We start from the raw sequence: 18738 nt of genomic DNA on the forward strand, positions 1-18738 counted from the left end.
GCAGAAATCGGAGGTAGCCAGGAAAACCAGATCTGGCCAATTTGTAGCTAGTGGGGTCATGTTCACAACAAAGGTGGACAGGACAGACCCTCCTGCCAGTACAATTCCACTTGTTTTAGTATGGGCATAAAATTCCTGCAACAACCCTTGGTTTGCGGTCCAGCCCTTTTCTTGCTAATGTCCCAGATTACTGGAAGCCAAACGTCTATACGGTTCTTGAGTATGGAATAAACTAGTAATTCCTGATCAGGTGTCTGTTTACTTTTTTCTGCACCTCATTCCTGAGTTCCAGCTTCCCGGCCAAGAACGGAGTCAGTACCCTAATCTCTGGTGAGAGATTTCCCACAACACTCACAACACCCCTGTGAGGTAGATTATGCTGAGCTTCATGGCTGAGTGCGGGGTTTGAACCCTGGACTTTCAGGACTTACTACATCACACGGACTGTCCACAAAAGAGGAATGCCTTTTGACAGCCCTTTAAAAGACGGTTTGCTGTTTGCTACTCTAGGCTTTTCCCTGCTTCCCTCAACTTGTCTGCGAATCCTTCATTTGTTAACTTTAAACACATTTCTATTTTATTATTTATATTATTACTGTGAACTTCATCCCATTTTAACTTATTTCCCATCACAGTGCTTCATTCTTTCTGTCATTTTCAAATGCCATAAATAAACCATTTAAGAACCACTTGACTCTCACGAGCTTCTTGCACACTTCTTTTTTGTTTGTTTGTTTCTTAAAGCAGATAGACAAACTTCTTTCTTCCTCTTGAGAGTCGTCACCTGAGCTAAGGGGCATTCTGCCAGGGGAACATGAATGCCAAGGGTACTTTGCATGCCAGGGATGAATGGAGTCAGAGACTAAAAGGGTTCTGATTGACAGTCCAGAATAAAGGCTACCATATATTAGGGTTTCCAATGTTTTTCAGGTTGCCTCGGAAGGAAGTCCTATCAAGTTTTTGGGTTTCTGATATTTATTTATTTAATATATAGCACAGCATAAGTATGCATAGCTAAACTATGTAAAGCAAAACTGCAGAAAAACAATTCTTTCAGCTATAAACCAACATATGTCTGTCAAACTGATTACCTTAAACTAGCAAAAATAACAAATATAGCCTGACATCTCCAAATTTTTCACTACAAAAGATGGTAAAAAATGCATATTTTTCAATAAATTTATTTTCAATTCTTATGCTTTCTCTTGCTCAATTGTAGTATGTAATTCTATACATTGCTGCTGAAACCCATACCCTATAAAACCAGTCGGATGGGGTATTTAGAAACGGACAATTTAGCTGAAGTCAGCAGTACTGCAATCATTTCAGCATCTCCTTCCTCCATGTAGTCTTCTATTTAAAAGTATAATTATGGCATGATCTGGTAAGTTATAACCCACCATTTCTTTTAAATTGCTCAGAACTAAGAACTGGTGTTATTTTATTTTATGGCAATTCCAGAAAATGTGGATATAATCCACATCAAACTTTCCATGTTGCCAGCCTTTGTATTATGATACCTTATAAATATATTTCAGGTTATGAGGAGCCCTATTGCATTATAACAGGGGAAACTGCTTGCAAAAAAATTGTTTAAAATCTGTTAGCACTAATGTTTTGCTGGAATCCATGGCACCCCAATTGTTACTTCTCTCCAGGTTGACAGGAAGCCATTGTTGTACCCTCGGGGCACAAAAAATCAACCAGCTACAAATGCAACCCACAATAGCATGGTCTAGCCTAAATTTTACAAGCTTGCCAACATGGTTTTAAATTGGATCAAACAAGGCCATAACTTTATTGATTGCAGATGTAAGAGGTTTGGCACAGGCACTGGGTACAATCTCTATGACTCACATCAAATAGGAATGTCCAAACCAGGAAGACCACTTTCAGGAGTGCTGTGGCCATAGATGATCCCCCCCCCCCGTGCATCTGGACAGAAGCTCTTCCTCCAGGATTCCTTTAATGGGATGCCCTTTGTCTTGGACAGTCAGAGGCTTACCAGGTAAAAAGTAAATGTAAAGGTGAGGGACCCCTGGATGGTTAAGTCCAGTCAAAGGTGATTACGGGGTTGCAACACTCATCTCACTTTGTCCACAGTATTTGTCCACAGAAAGCTTTCTGGGTCATGCGGCCAGCAGGACTTAAACCAGAGCACACAGAAACGCCGTTTACCTTCCCACTGCAGGGGTACCTATTTATCTACTTGCACTGACATGCTTTCAAAATGCTAGGTTGGCAGAAGCCGGGACAGAGCAACCAGAGCTCACCCCGTAATGGGGATTCAAACCCCTGACCGTTGATTGGTTACAGTTTCACCAACTAAATGATATTTTTAAGATAGATAAAAATAAAGCTTTCAGCTATGACACCTCAAGATTTGAAAAGGACTTGTTAGAAAATATTATAAAATTACTGTCAAAAACATACAGATTGCTTTTGGAATGGCATGCAAAGGATGATCAGGTTAAATCTATAATGATACACTGGGCAAGAGATTTGGTGCATAATATCCAATTTTCAGATTGGGAAAGGTTATGAAATTCTCGGCATGTTGTACGCTGAAAGAAAATTACATGAAAATTATGTACTGGTGGAATTTGACCCCTAGTAAGTTAGAAAAAGGGGGACACAGGTGGCGCTGTGGGTTAAAGCCTCAGCGCCTAGGACTTGCCGATCGAAAGGTCGGCGGTTCGAATCCCTGCGGCGGGGTGCGCTCCCGCTGCTCGGTCCCAGCGCCTGCCAACCTAGCAGTTCGAAAGCACCTCCGGGTGCAAGTAGATAAATAGGGACCGCTTACCAACGGGAAGGTAAACGGCGTTTCCGTGTGCGGCTCTGGCTCGCCAGAGCAGTGATGTCACGCTGGCCACGTGACCTGGAAGTGTCTCCGGACAGCGCTGGCCCCTGGCCTCTTAAGTGAGATGGGCGCACAACCCCAGAGTCTGTCAAGACTGGCCCGTACGGGCAGGGGTACCTTTACCTTTACCTTAAGTTAGAAAAAAAATGTATAAGACAATTACAAATAACTGCTGGAAATGTAAAGAAAAAGAAGGCACCTTTTACCATATGTGGTGGATGTGCAAGGTAATAAAAGCATTCTGGGAAATGATATATAATGAATTGGAAAAAATGTTTAAAATAACATTTCTTTAAAAAAAGAAAGCTTTTTTATTAGGAATTGTAGGTACCAGATCCCAAAGGAGGGGGAAAGACATTTTATGTATGCGACGACAGCCGCATGGATGTTACTAGCCCAGAGATGGAAAGAATGATGGCTCCCCACATCAAATGGGGGGCGCCTTTTGTGTGGTCGCGCACAGCCCCCTGGATCCCAGCAAGGCTCCCAGTAGTACGGGTTGGCATCACCCTCCCCAGGCTGGATACCTGGAGGTCTCCGCCTACCTCAGTCAATCACCCAATGCCGCCTGGGGAGGCATTGCCAGGGGATTGGCCAGGTAAGGGGAGGGACCACCCTGCCCACACAATGGAAGGTGAATCTTACCTGTGAAGCATCACTTGGCTCCAGAGATATAAAATAGGGATTACTGAATGAGATGCAGTTGGAAAGGTTGACAATGGGACCCATGGAGGCGAAGGTGGGAAGTCCAGAGATTCAGAGACCATAATGCTGTGAGAATGGAGATGAAATTAACACCAATTGGTTCCATTAGATGGAGGATGAATGACACCTTGTTTAGAGATGCAGAAGTTACCAAGAGGGCCCAAAAAACTTTGAGAGACTATTTTGAGATAAATTTGAATACTACGGTTGAAAAAAGAGTAATCTGGGACGCAAGCAAAGCAGTTATGAGAGGGTTTCTGATTCAACAGAATGCAATAAAGAAGAGAACTCAAAATGAGAAAAAAGATAAAATTTTGGAGAAAATAAAAGAAGGAGAGAAAAAATTAAGAGTGAAACCAAAGTCGCAAGAGATTCTGAGAGAAATAAAGTTGTATCAAGTACAATATATGAAAATTATAAATCAGGAAATAGAATGGAAAATCAAGCAGATGAGACAAAAGACATTTGAATCGGCTAATAAATGTGGGAAACTGCTGGCTTGGCAGATGAAAAAATGACAAAAACTTAATGCCATTACAAACTTGGAAGTGGAAGGAAAGAATATACAGAATCCAGTGGAGATTAGAAAGTGCTTCCAGAGATATTTTAAACAACTATATACACAAGGGCCACAGAAAGAGACCGAAATAGATCAATTTTTAAGAACAAATGGATTACAAAAAATCTCTCAAGAAAATAAATTAATGCTGAATTATAAAATAACAGATCAGGAGGTGGAAGGTGCCATCCAAAATATGCAGCTGGGCAAATCTCCAGGGCCGGACGGTTTAACCTCAAAATATTATAGATCTCTGAAAGATTGGCTAATTCAACCACTAAAGGAGGTTTGTAATGAAATTTTGGAGGGGAGAAAAGTGCCTGAGTCGTGGAAGGAAGCTTATATTACACTTATACCGAAAACTGAGTCCGAAAAAACACAACTTAAGAACTACCTCCCCATATCCCTACTTAACGTGGATTACAAATTTTTTGCAGATATTTTGGCTAAAAGACTGAAAAAGGTACTAGTTGAGGAGATACACAAAGACCAAGCTGGCTTTCTCCCGGGTAGACACTTGTCTGACAACACGAGAAATATAATTAACATTTTAGAGAAGTTGCAAGTGAACATTAATACGAAAGCAGTTTTGATATTTGTTGACGCGGAGAAAGCCTTTGACAATATTTCTTGGAGTTTCATGAAGAAAAATCTTGAGGGGATGGGGGTTGGTCAAGGTTTTGAAAATGGTATAGGTGCAATTTACTCAGAACAAAAGGCTAAACTGATAGTTAATAACGTGGTGACAGAAGAATTTAAGATGGAGAAAGGGACACGACAAGGCTGCCCAATTTCCCCACTGCTTTTTATTTCGGTCCTGGAGGTTTTGCTAAACATGATTAGAAGGGACCATTTGATCAAAGGTGTTCAGGTCAGAGCTAAACAGTACAAACTTAAAGCGTTTGCAGATGACTTAGTATTGACATTACAGGAGCCAGAATCTAGTACTAAAAGAGTATTAGAATTGATTCAGGAATTTGGTCAAGTGGCAGGATTTAAGTTGAACAAGTCAAAGACTAAAGTTCTTGAGAAAAATTGTACACCGATTGAGAAAGAGAGGTTTCAGAAGGAGACGGGATTAACATTGGTTAAGAAAGTAAAATACCTGGGGGTTAACATGACTGCTAAGAACTTAAATTTATTTAAAGATAATTACGAGAAATGTTGGTCAGAAGTGAAAAAGGATCTTGAAATATGGTCAAATTTGAAGCTTTCCTTGTTTGGTCGAATTGCTGTTATAAAGATGAATGTATTGCCAAGAATGTTATTTTTATTTCAATCGTTGCAAATTTTGGACAAAATGGATTGTTTCAAGAAGTGGCAGAAAGATATTTCTAAATTTGTCTGGCAGGGCAAGAAGCCCAGAATAAAATTTAAAATATTAACTGATGCAAAGGATAGAGGTGGATTTGCCCTGCCAAACCTTAAACTTTACTATGAATCAGCAGCATTTTGCTGGTTGAAAGAATGGCTGCTTCTTGAGAACACAGACATTTTGGATGTAGAAGGTTTCAACAATGTTTTTGGGTGGCATGCATATCTGTGGTATGACAAGGTTAAACCTCACAAAGCATTTAAAAATTATATTGTCAGAAGAGCATTGTTTAATGTCTGGACAAGATATAAAGACTTTCTTGAAAATAAAACCCCAAGGTGTAAGAGAGTCTGTGTACTGGTCCAGTAAACGCTTCCACTGCGCAACCAGCAACAGTTCTCTTTGCAGAGCATTAATTAAGTCCAGTGCAGAGATTCTTGTTGCTGTACAAGCTTCAGAGTCTCAGCAGCAAAGAAATAACGACACAGGGAAGCCTGTCTTTCCAAAGACAGGTTTATTGCAGAAAGATAACAGAAACACCTCCGGAGCTTTCAGACATTTTTGCTTCACGCCCTGCAGGCAGAGAAAACAAACACTCTTTATATACTGAGCAACTTAACAACTTAACGAGCTTGACTACTTAAAGTCACATGACATTGCTAACTTGCCAGCGTCTTAGGTTTCACACCCTAACATCCCCTCTCGCTGGCAATACAAAAACAAAATTACTTCAGACCCATTTCTTCACAAACGTTTTCATGCCACTGAAACCCAAGCGGTTTTGTAAAACCATCAGCTTGATTTTCATGACTGGGACAGTAATTTAATTTAACAATTCCTGCTTTTACTGTTTGACAAACATTTTGAAAGCGGATATCCAAATGTTTTGTACGACCTTTAACTGCCCATTTTGTGCTAACTTAAGACACGGTTGATTATCACCCCATACAGTGATTGGAGTGATGGCCTTTTCATACATCTCTTGTGCCAAGCATTTGTAAAATTCTAGATCTTTACATAACTCAGATAAGGCACAGAACTCAGCTTCTGTTGACGACAAAGCAATCAGGTTCTGTTTCTTGGATCTCCACCCAATCAGAGAGTTACCAAATTTTATTACACAGCCAGACACTGATTTTCTATCCTTTAAATTTGCCCAATCACTATCTGCCCAACAAGTAATCTGTGCTTGTCCTTCAGAAGATAATTCAATGCAAAAATCTTTGGTGTATTGTAAATATCTTAACACTCTTTGAATTCCTTTCCATGCATTTACACTAGGTTTTGAAGCTTCTCTGCTGAGTAAGTTAACAGCGTAAGCAATATCTGGTCTACTCCATTGCGAAAGATGAAGTAAGCTTCCCAGTGCTGACTGAAAGATTTCAGCACGCTTGAATTCAGCACTATCCTTGAACTCATTGTCTTTTACAAAAGCCATTTCCATTGGTGTTCTAACACCTGCACACTCCGTCATGCCAAACTTTTTCAACATTTGCAATATCTTGCCTTTTTGATTCAGTAGAAAACTGCCATTTTTGGTCCTATCTATCTGAACACCAAGATAGACCTTCACATCACCAAGATTCTTAACTTTGAAGTGTTTATTTAACTCTTTGGCTAGTTTTTTTTTACTTGTTCTTGTGTCTTTGAAGTATAAATCAGGTCATCTACATAAACAAGCAAAGATTCTTGAGCATCTCCTGAACCTCTGAAATATAAGCAATTGTCAGCCTTGCTCCTGCTAAAACCAATGCCTACCAAAACGTCATTCAAACACTCATTCCAATTATGAGCAGATTGCTTGAGTCCATAAATAGATTTATGTAGTTTCCATACCTGATTTGATTTACCAACTTTCAATCCTGGCGGTAGCTCCATATAGAGCTCTTCAGCCAAGTCTGAATGAAGATAAGCTGTAGAGACATCAAATTGATTCACTTTGAACCCTTTCTGAGCAGCAACTGCTAATAGTGCCTGTAGGGTTTCACTCCTTGAAGTGGGTGCATAGACTTCGGAATAATGTAACCCCTTTCTTTGCATAAAACCTCGAGCTACAAGCCTTGCTTTGTACTCTGGTTTCCCCATCGCTGTTGTCTTTATCCTGTACACCCACCTACAACTTACTGCCTTGGTACCTTCTGGCAGTTTGGTGATGGAAAACACACCCAGTTCTTTCATAGAACTCAACTCTTTTTGCATGGCCTCACGCCACCTACTGACCTCCCCCTGGGGTAATTGCTCAACCTCCTCAAAACTTTCAGGTTCGCAATTTGCCAAACCAGCCCAAACACTAATAGCTTGGTACTTTCAGGAGGTTTACCTTTGTTGGTACGCTTGGAACGCCTTAACAGTTCCTGTGATGTTCCTTCAGTTTCCCCCTCTGACCCAGAATCACTAGTCGTCACCTGTTTGTCACTAGTAGTTGAAGAACTTTCTGATTCTGACTTTACACGTCTCTCTTGCTGTACAGGTGAACTTTTAGAGCTAGAAGATTCTGACTTTACAGACTTGGGTGAACTAAACGATTTCTCACCCTCGTCCTCAGACTCAAATTCCTCAGCCTGTTCTGGAACTAATATCTGCCCTGGGGCCTGAGTTTCATTGTCACTGTTCACCACATCAAATAGTATGTCAGGATTTCCATGAATTTTATTCCAACCATCCTGTTCACAAAATTCCGCACTTCTGCTGATTGTGATTTTCGTTTGATTGCCTTCTACATTCACAAATCTCCAACCTTTTGTGTTTGCTTGATAACCACAGAAAAACATTTCTTTAGATCTAGGATCGCCTTTCCTACGTTGTGCCCTAGGCACCAGCACATAAGCACGACATCCAAAAACTCTTAGATGATCAATTTTTGGTTTTTCCCCAAATAGCATGAAGTAAGGAGTGTTGCCTACTGTGCTATTGTACACTCTGTTAAAAGTATAATTCGCATACAGTGCAGCCTCAGCCCAAAAACGCTGTGGAAGTCCAGAATCAAACAGCAAAGCAGCAATGGCTTCCTGTAATGTTCGAAATTTTCTTTTGGCAACTGCATTCTCCTGTGGTGAATAGGGATTGGTAAGTCTATGAACTATACCTTTCCTTTTTAACCACGTCTCCAGCGTGTGGTTCACATATTCCCCACCACAATCTGATTGTATTTTACGCACCCTGGTGTCAAATTTACATTCGACTTCTTCAATCCAATCCATCAGGATGGAAGCTGCTTGTGATTTTTCTTTCAGAAAGAAAACCCAACTAGCCCTTGAAAAATCATCCACCAAAATTTGCATAAATCTCGCACCTCCAAGTGATTTGACTGGCATAGGGCCACACACGTCTGTGTGCACAAGTTCAAAGGGTTTCTTGCTTACTCTATCAGATCTAGGATAGTTACATGTCTTAACCTTAGCATGTTTACAAGCACAACAATCCAGAAAATTTGGACAGGGTTTAATGTTACACTCCTCAGCTAAATCTAGCATCTTGCTTACATACTTAAAGCATATATGAGCTAACCTTCTGTGTAGTAGATGTGCACAACCTGTATGAGGAGCCTTATTTACACACTTAGCTTGCGCTTCACCTGTTGAACATCTACCTGCTGCTAACTGCTCTTCATCCAAAACAAAAAGCCCATCCTCACAGGGAATTTTAACTAGCTCCTTCCCCTGTTTCGAAATGGTGCACACATCATTTTCAAACTCAACCTTAAAACCACTTTTTACCAGGCATGACACACTCAAAAGTCCATTCTTCATTCCTGGAAGAACGAAAACAGGAAGGTTAGTTTGCAAACAATTAACATAAATTGTGCCTTTAAGGTTCATTTCTCGTTTACTATTGTCTGCTATAGTCACAGTTTTTGCAACTGGCAATGTCTTGCAGTTCATCAAGCTGCCACTAGATGTCGGTGGAACTAAACTGTGACTTGCTCCACTGTCAATTATCCACTTCAAGGTTTGTTGGCTCCTTTTAGGACTCTGTTGTGCTACCATTGCAGATAGTCCCTTATCAGCACCTGCTCCCCCTCTGGATCGTTGATTCTTGTAGTTCTCATGTTGTCTTCCCCTGTAGCTCCAGAAACTGGCCTTGGACTGTTGAAATTCCTGTTGCTTTTCTGGACACTTTGCTATCAAATGAAACCTGCTGCCACATTGAAAACATGACTTGCTGTGGACCACCGGTGTGAAATTCATGGCATGTAATACCTTAAAAGAAAATATTATGAAAATTATATATAGGTGGTACATGACACCAGTCAAGCTTGCAAAAGTATATCATTTGCCTGATAATAAATGTTGGAAATGTAAGGAAACTGAGGGAACATTCTTTCACCTCTGGTGGACGTGCCCAAAGGTCAAGGCTTTCTGGGAAATGATCTATAATGAACTGAAAAAGGTATTTAAGTATACCTTCCTTAAGAAACCAGAGGCCTTCCTCCTGGGCATTGCCGGCCAGATGGTGCCAAAGAAGGATAGAACTTTCTTTATGTACGCAACAACAGCAGCTAGAATACTTATCGCAAAGTACTGGAAGACACAAGATTTGCCCACTCTGGAAGAATGGCAGATGCAACTGATAGACTACATGGAATTGGCAGAAATGACTGGCAGAATCCGAGGCATGGGAGAAGAGCAAACGGAAGAGGACTGGAAGAAATTTAAAGACTACCTGCAAAAACATTGCAAGATATTTGAATGTTAAAATGATGCAGGATATAAAGACAATATGGCATTAGTGACATAGCTGAAAGGAATATGTAAAAATGTTTTATGAGAAATAAGGATGAAAAGTTAGAATAACATGTCAAACTTAAACAAAAGGTTATAAGGGGGAAAATTGGAGACATAATAGTTGAAAGGTATAATATAGAATAAGATTTGAAAAAAGGTTAGGCATTGCTGAATATGATTGTGTAAAAAGGGAACACAGAAAAGGGAGATGTGAGGAAGTCAGGAAAGAAGGATATGAAAATAATGGGTAAGAAACTGGATATATATGTTTCTTTTTAGGTCTGCTTGCTTGTTTTTCTGTTTTTTATGTTTTGTGCTGTATTTTTCTGTTTTTGCTTGCTTGATTGATTGTGATGGTGTTTTTTTTCCTATTCTTTTTTATTTTGGTTTTGAGTGTGAGGTTTGTTGTATTGTTTGAAAACTGCAATAAATATTTAAAAAAAGAAAGAAAACATGACTTGCTGGCCATAGCAGACACTTGTGAGGCTTCCTTACAGCTCTGCCTGCTAGTTCCCCCACGCTGGGAATTATCTGAACATCCAACCCTTGGGGTATTTGAATTATCAATACGTTTTCGATGATGCTGATATTCTTGCTCACACAATCTACCAGTCACATAATTCATATTCAGCTGGTCCTCTGGCAAAACTTGTAAAGTTAGTACTAAGTTTTCAAACCCTGCATGCAGGCTGATAAGCAGAGTATAAACTTTAATATTTTCAGGAAAATTCACACCTAGAGATGACATTCGGTTGAAATACTCAGTCATCTGTGACGTGTGTTCAACCACACTATCCCCTGGCTTCAGTTTCAACTCATACAAAGCACGTATAATGTTCACCTTCTCTCCCCGTGGCTCTATGGTGAATTCGCCTAAGAGCTTCCCAAATTTCAAATGCAGACCTTAAATTTTCCACATGAGGTAATTGGGAATCGTCTATCGATACCATCAACATGCATCTAGCTTTAGTGTCCATTTTATCATGTTCCCTGTTCTGAGCATGTGCAGCAGCCTGTTGCTCTGCTGTGGCATCTGCTGCAACAGCCACAAACAGCTTTCGACTCTGGACATAGTCAGCCCACACTTCTTTGGCTTCCAACCAGACTTGAGCCCTCTTAGACCACTGCACGTAATTAGAAGAGCTCAACTTTGTAAAGGGAATCTGGAAATTTTCCACTGCCATTCTTGGGGTCTGCTGCTACTCCCTCTGTGTGCCCTTGCTTCTCTTTCCCCTTGGGATTTGTTTTACTCACTTTTCAGACGTCTCCAGCCTCCTCTGAAGCCTTTTAAACTTTTCCCCTCCGTCTCTTCACTAGCAACCTACCACCGTCCTCTGTTTTTATTAACAACAAAAAAACACAACGGGAGGTCAAGCTAGCCTTTTGCAGCTAATGAAGCTGTAAATCTTCACTTACACAGCTCTCTCAACTTTCTGCAGCCTCTCAGTTCCTTTAAGAGCTGGATTTACGACCAAGCCGGTCTTCTCTCATCCGAAAGCTGCACTTTCTCTGCACACAATACAGCTGTAGAAACGTAGAAGGAGCCATAACCTAAGAGAGTCTGTGTACTGGTCCAGTAAACGCTTCCACTGCGCAACCAGCAACAGTTCTCTTTGCAGAGCATTAATTAAGTCCAGTGCAGAGATTCTTGTTGCTGTACAAGCTTCAGAGTCTCAGCAGCAAAGAAATAACGACACAGGGAAGCCTGTCTTTCCAAAGACAGGTTTATTGCAGAAAGATAACAGAAACACCTCCGGAGCTTTCAGACATTTTTGCTTCACGCCCTGCAGGCAGAGAAAACAAACACTCTTTATATACTGAGCAACTTAACAACTTAACGAGCTTGACTGCTTAAAGTCACATGACATTGCTAACTTGCCAGCGTCTTAGGTTTCCCTAACAAGGTGGTTATCACCGATGGAAGCGAAGGCTCAGAAAAAGCTCAATATGGAGGCCAAATGGCCAAAATATTGGGAAATTTTGGAACAGGAGGGTGACAAACTGAAACTGCAGAGTTTTGAGAAACTAAAAGATAAAGTGCGAGATTGGCTTCATTATTATCAAATAAGGGAGGCTTATAACTTGGACAAAAAAATTGGCTTCCAGGTGGAAAAATCAAAATTGGAAACAGAACTGTTAGATCCCAAAACTAAGACATTATCAAGAATGTATAACTTGCTGTTGAAATGGAATACTCAGGATGAAACAGTTAAATCTGCTATGATAAAATGGGCACAAAATGTTGGACATAACATAATGTTTGGTGGACGTGCCCAAAGATTAAGGCTTTCTGGGAAATGATCTATAATGAAATGAAAAAGGTATTTAAATATACCTTCCTGAAGAAACCAGAGTCCTTTCTCCTGGGCATGGTCGGCCAATTAGTGCCAAAGAAGGACAGAACTTTCTTTATGTACGCAACAACAGCAGCAAGAATACTCATCGCGAAGTATTGGAAGACACAAGATCTACCCACCTTGGAAGAATGGCAGATGAAAGTGAAAGACTATATGGAATTCACGGAAATGACTGGCAGAATCCGCGACCAGGGAGAAGAGTTGGTGGAAGAAAATTGGAAGACATTTAAAGACTATCTGCAGAAACACTGTAAAATTAATGAATGCTAAAATGATGTAGGATTGAAATGAGATGGCTTTAGTAACAAAGTTAAAAGAATATGTATAAAAGGATTGATAATTAGATGAAAATATGAAGTTCAATATGTTAAGATATATAATTAAGATTAAAACAAAGAGGGTAAGGATTTGCTGAATTAACCGTGTAAACTGGAATACAAAAAAGGGAGGCATGAGGAGATCAGGAAAATATGTAAATGAAACTTAAGACATGAAAAGATTGATTTGTTTTTAATTGTGCTTTTTTATTTATCATTTATTTTTTATGTATTTTGTATTTTTCATTTGTATTCTTGTATTTTTTCCATTTTTTTAAATTCTTTATTTTGAAACTTTTGTCTGTTTATAAAATCTCAATAAATATCTTATAAAAAAAATGAAAGTGACGTTCAGTGATTGGATAGTTACAGAAAATGGTTACTGTTGAGTACTGTTGATTGGTTACAGTTTCACCAACTAAACAATATTTTTAAGATAGATAAAAATAAAGCTTTCAGCTATGAGACCTCAAGATTTGAAAAGGACTTGTTAGAAAATATTATAAAATTACTGTCAAAAACATACAGATTGCTTTTGGAATGGCATGCAAAGGATGATCAGGTTAAATCTATAATGATACACTGGGCAAGAGATTTGGTGCATAATATCCAATTTTCAGATTGGGAAAGGTTATGAAATTCTCGGCATGTTGTACGCTGAAAGAAAATTACATGAAAATTATGTACTGGTGGAATTTGACCCCTAGTAAGTTAGAAAAAAAATGTATAAGACAATTACAAATAACTGCTGGAAATGTAAAGAAAAAGAAGGCACCTTTTACCATATGTGGTGGATGTGCAAGGTAATAAAAGCATTCTGGGAAATGATATATAATGAATTGGAAAAAATGTTTAAAATAACATTTCTTTAAAAAAAGAAAGCTTTTTTATTAGGAATTGTAGGTACCAGATCCCAAAGGAGCGGGAAAGACATTTTATGTATGCGACGACAGCCGCATGGATGTTACTAGCCCAGAGATGGAAAGAATGACGGCTCCCCACATCAAATGGGGGGCACCTTTTGTGTGGTCGCGCACAGCCCCCTGGATCCCAGCAAGGCTCCCAGTAGTACGGGTTGGCATCACCCTCCCCAGGCTGGATACCTGGAGGTCTCCGCCTACCTCAGTCAATCACCCAATGCCGCCTGGGGAGGCATTGCCAGGGGATTGGCCAGGTAAGGGGAGGGACCACCCTGCCCACACAATGAAAGGTGAATCTTACCTGTGAAGCGTCACTTGGCTCCAGAGATATAAAATAGGGATTACTGAATGAGATGCAGGTGGAAAGGTTGACAATGGGACCCATGGAGGCGAAAGTGGGAAGTCCAGTGATTCAGAGAAATCTCTAAATATGGATATGTATTTTGTATTGTTATAATTCTATACATGTAAAATCAAATAAAAATTATTTATTAAAAAAAGAATTCTCAAGAGTTATTGACAGGGGCTCTGGGATGACACCTGCAAATTCCTTTAATATTGTGGAATGCAACACATCTGACCTACAAGACTTGAATTTATGTGGCCTAGCTAGGCATTTGTGTACGGATTATCTTTCTTGGGCTGTAATTCCCTCCGTTAGCCATTGATCTTGTAGGCATACACACTACATGGGCAGTGCTCAAAATTATTTGAATGGAGAAACTTGTTTGAAAGGTCTAGTGTGTTACACAATTTTAACCATTTGATCTGTTTTCTGCTAGAACAAGCAGTTTCCCTTGTGGTAAAAGACAGAGGCAAAGTGGAGGCATAATGGTTCTGTCACCTGCTTACGTTTCTCCATCTTCTCCAAGGGTCCAAGAAAGAGCTTACTGACAATAATGGAGTAATCCATTCACCTCCTGTCATTCACTCCCAGTTCCTGTCAATCTAAGGTTTTAGCGATATTCAAAGCATGAGAATACATGACACTGAAGATCTTATCTTTTCAGAGTCAGATAGACTTTTCTGTATTCATAAATTGTTTCCAATTTATCCATAAAAGAGATTCCAAGGGGCTTAGAACTCTCTAATAACAACACAGCCGTGGCAAAGTTTTAATTGCTGACAAAGTCTAGGCATAACCCAGCCAAGGTACAATATTCTTTAGTCCTCTTGAGTTCAGCTGGAAATATGTTACCTTGAGTATTGATTTAAAAAATAATAATTTTATTTTCCATTTTACAACATTTAAAAAATAATAATTTTATTTTCCATTTTACAACATTCAACATTGAATGTAAATCTACACAAATCAAATAATATTTTCTGCAACTTACTTCCCTCCTCTTCTACGGTTTCTTATTTTTCCATTATTTTCTTACTGCATATCCAAATTTATCCTTTTTACAAATTTATCCTTTATAATTCTTTTAAAAATTTTACTGCTCATGTTTATATCAGTCCTGTTAACTATTTACAATTTGTTTTCATATGTTCGATAAATTTTCCCCATTCTGTCACAAAAGTCTGTCCTCTTGATCTCTTATTCTTTTGGTAAGTTTTGCCATCTCTGCGTATTCCATCAGTTTTAACTGCCAGTTGGAGCCAGTTCCTCTTTCCAGTTTTGGACATATATCATTCTGGCAGCTGTGGTTGCATACATAAATAGTATTTTCTGGTCTTTCGGCACCTCTTCTCCGAATATACCTAAAAGAAGAGCTTTTGATTTTTAAACAAAAGTTATTTTCAAGACTTTTTTCAATTCATTATGAATCATTTCTGAGAAAGTTTTTGCAATCTCACACGAGCACCACATATGAAAGAGTTACTTTCTTTCTCTTTACATTTCCAACAAATATTGGATTCAGACTTCTACATTTTAGCTAGCTTACTAGGCGTCAAGTACCCTCTGTACATCATCTTTATATAATTTTCTTTTAATGCATAGCAAGCTGTGAATTTTAAATCTCCATTCCAGAGTCTTTCTCACGCTGTCATGCCAATATTATGACATATATCCATTGCCCAATGTATCCTTTATGATTTAACCATGTTTTATTACTTCTGTTCTCAGTCAAATGGTTGTATTGGGCACACTTGCCTCTTGGCATCTCTGGTGGCAGTGAAAGCAAAGACGGTTTAAAGCCCCGAGCAGAATGCCCAGCTCAGAGCTGTGCCCGCCTCTTAACGTGGGAGAAGGCGGGTGTGAGGGTGGTCCCAGACAACGGAGCAAAACAGCTTCTCCCTCTTCAGCCACCACCTTCCCTCCCACGGGCAGGCGCTCATGTTCTTTGGGGGGGGGGGGGACAAGGTCCCAGCACTGATCCTTGGAAAACTCCAGTTTCTGTGGCTCTGTCTGTCTGGAGACCTGTCCATTTCTTCACGCTCTTTGCTTCCTGCTATGGAATGGATCCTGGCCCCGAGGACCACGCTCTGGCTCCAGGGTCAGAAGCAGCAGGATTCTGAAGGCCCCTTGGTGGGGAACTCAGGTCTGGAGGGCTTCCCATAAGGAGCATCTGGAGGAGACCAGGAGGCCAGATCCAGCAGCCCCCCACCTCAGTTGGCCAGACCAGGATACCACAGTCAGCCAGGAAAGGGGGGGGGGGGCAACCGGCACATCTTCATATAAGCTCACCATGAGGAAGCATTGGGCACATTGGCTCCAGGGTCATCCGGTGAAATGACTAGCGGTGGATTCAGTCAAGCCAAGATGAAGTACTTCTTGACACACAGCATAATTGATTTATAGAATTCATGGCCACAAGGAAGAGTGGTGTCAGCAGACATAGATAGCTTTAAAAAGAATTAGATAAATTCAGGAAATTAGAGGGGGTTATAAGGGCACAGATTTCTGGCACTTTTTGCAGAGCTTGCGAAGAGTAACTGGGAGAAGTCAGTACTCCAAATTTTTGGCCTTTGCCATCTATACTGAGTACACGTGAGTGAGTACCGATTTGTGAATACTGCATGCCTTGTGTGCTTCTGCAAACATACCACATTGTTCATTCATTTTACTGAAACACATTTATTTGGGCTGAAATTGGGCTGGGGAAAGCGGAAACACTGAAGAGTCCCCAGCAGCGAGGAAAACGGTGGTTGGGGAAGGGGCGGGAAGGGCCTCCGAGCCCGGCGGATCCTGGGGCGGGGGAGGCTTGGGCGGCGAGCAGCGGGGATCCAGCCCGCAGGCAGGCGGCGCTCCGGGGCAGCAGCCCTGGCCGCCCGGGATGGGGCGCAGCAGGAAGGCCCCGGCTCCCCCCCCCCCGAAGTCCGAGTCCCTCGATGGCTCGGCAGGATCGCCTCGGGAGGGCCGGGGGGGGGCTGCTGCAGCCCCGCCCGCGAGGATGCTGGTGGGGGATCCGCGCCAGCGGGCGGGCGAGAGGCAGCCAGCCAGGGAAGCCCTGCCCTCTCCCTCCCTCGCTCCCCCCCCCCCGGACGGCGCTTCTCCTCCGCGCTGCTGCAACTTGCTGCAGTGTTTGAACGGCGCGGGCGCGCGGGCGGGCGCGCGCGCCGGGCGTGCACGCGGCAGGCGGATCCGGCGCGGAGCCCCGCGGAAGGTGCGCTTGCCCGCTCGGCGCCGGCAGCCTGGCGCCGGCTGGGGCGGAGGAGGATGCTGCGGCAGGCGATCCACAGAGGGCTCCGCTCGTCGTGCCACCAGCTGGGCTTGTTCGTCAGCCGCCACCCGGTCTTCTTCCTGACGGTGCCCGCAGTGCTGACGCTCATCTTCGGCTTCAGCGCCCTGCACCGCTTCCAGCCCGAGACCGACCTGGAGCGCCTGGTGGCGCCCAGCCACAGCCTGGCCAAGATCGAGCGCAGCCTGGCCAACAGCCTCTTCCCGCTGGACCGCTCCAAAAGCCGCCTCTACTCGGACTTGCACACCCCGGGGCGCTATGGCCGCCTGATCGCCCTCTCCAAGCCCGGAGGCAATATTCTGCATCAGGCAGAAGGACTGCTGCGCATCCACCGAGCCGTGCTGGAAATGAAGGTGAACCACAAAGGCTATAATTATACTTTTTCCCATCTGTGTGTGTTGAGAAATCAGGATAAGAAATGCGTGCTGGATGATATAATTTCAGTGCTAGAGGATCTGAGGCAGGCTGCCCTCTCCAATAAGACAACAGCCAGGGTGCAAGTGAGCTATCCCAACACTAAATTGAAGGTATGCTCTCAACTGCATGCTTTTGCCCGTTAAAGAGGCAGCACTTCCTTCCTTGTCCTCAACAGCAAAGAGAAGCGCCGTGGTCATTTCTGGGGTAGTTTTCCAAAGACGGCACCCAATGACATACTTCTGTGGGGGAATCCGGGGGGGGGGGGCGGGGGCGGGTAGATTTGGGGGTGGGTGGGAATGGTGTGGAGTGGGAAATTGTCCCGTCTGCAAATAAACTGAGCATGGGGTAAAGCTCTGCAACGCTTTTCAGGCAGAGGTTAATCCATCACAGGAATGTATATGGGAAATGTCACATTTTTTGCACTTGTCATGAACTCCGCTTGGTACGAGAACAGACCTTTGATATGGTCCAGAAAAAGCTTCCCTCGGGTGTATTTTAGGAAACCTGTCCTGTAGTGTGCTGATGGCAGAAGTATTGCAGTAGTGATTCTAGGAATTGTGTTCGTTAGCTGCATGCCTAGGGTGGCAAGTCTGATGGCCAACATCCGCACGGCCAGCCTTGCCACTGGTTATTATCTGGCATATAGGATTGCACCATCAATGCAATGCTCAAGTAAAGGCAAAATGGTGGGATATGGAAAGTTTCTGCCCAGCTACCTAATATTTCATATCCCAAGGCAAACAAAGGTTCCCTACCTGAATCTAAAAAATGCGACCGTGGATATGAATGCTTGGCTCAACAATTTCTCCACTGGTAGAAATTTTATTCTAGGATTCTTCTTGAGACTGCTGTGTTGCCTGGCAGACAGAATTTCAGGTATAACCTGCAACCTTTTGTTATCACTGACATCACTGGGTGTGCAATTTAAGCTTTAG

The 18738-nt window shown here is 42.0% G+C and overlaps 1 protein-coding gene across 1 annotated transcript in view; it reads left to right on the forward strand.

Annotated features, from left to right (window-relative positions):
• The first annotated feature begins 17337 nt into the window (after nt 1-17337).
• Nucleotides 17338-18738, forward strand: part of PTCHD4 (patched domain containing 4) — a 48064-nt gene continuing 46663 nt past the window's right edge. The window contains exon 1 of the mRNA XM_083730178.1: nt 17338-17913. Within this exon, the coding sequence (XP_083586304.1) occupies nt 17365-17913 (549 nt within the window). The 5' untranslated portion in view covers nt 17338-17364. The remainder of the gene's footprint in view (nt 17914-18738) is intronic.

The sequence above is a fragment of the Podarcis gaigeae genome, assembly GCF_964106915.1.
Source record: "Podarcis gaigeae genome assembly, chromosome: 3".
Classification (NCBI taxonomy): Eukaryota; Metazoa; Chordata; class Lepidosauria; order Squamata; family Lacertidae; genus Podarcis; species Podarcis gaigeae.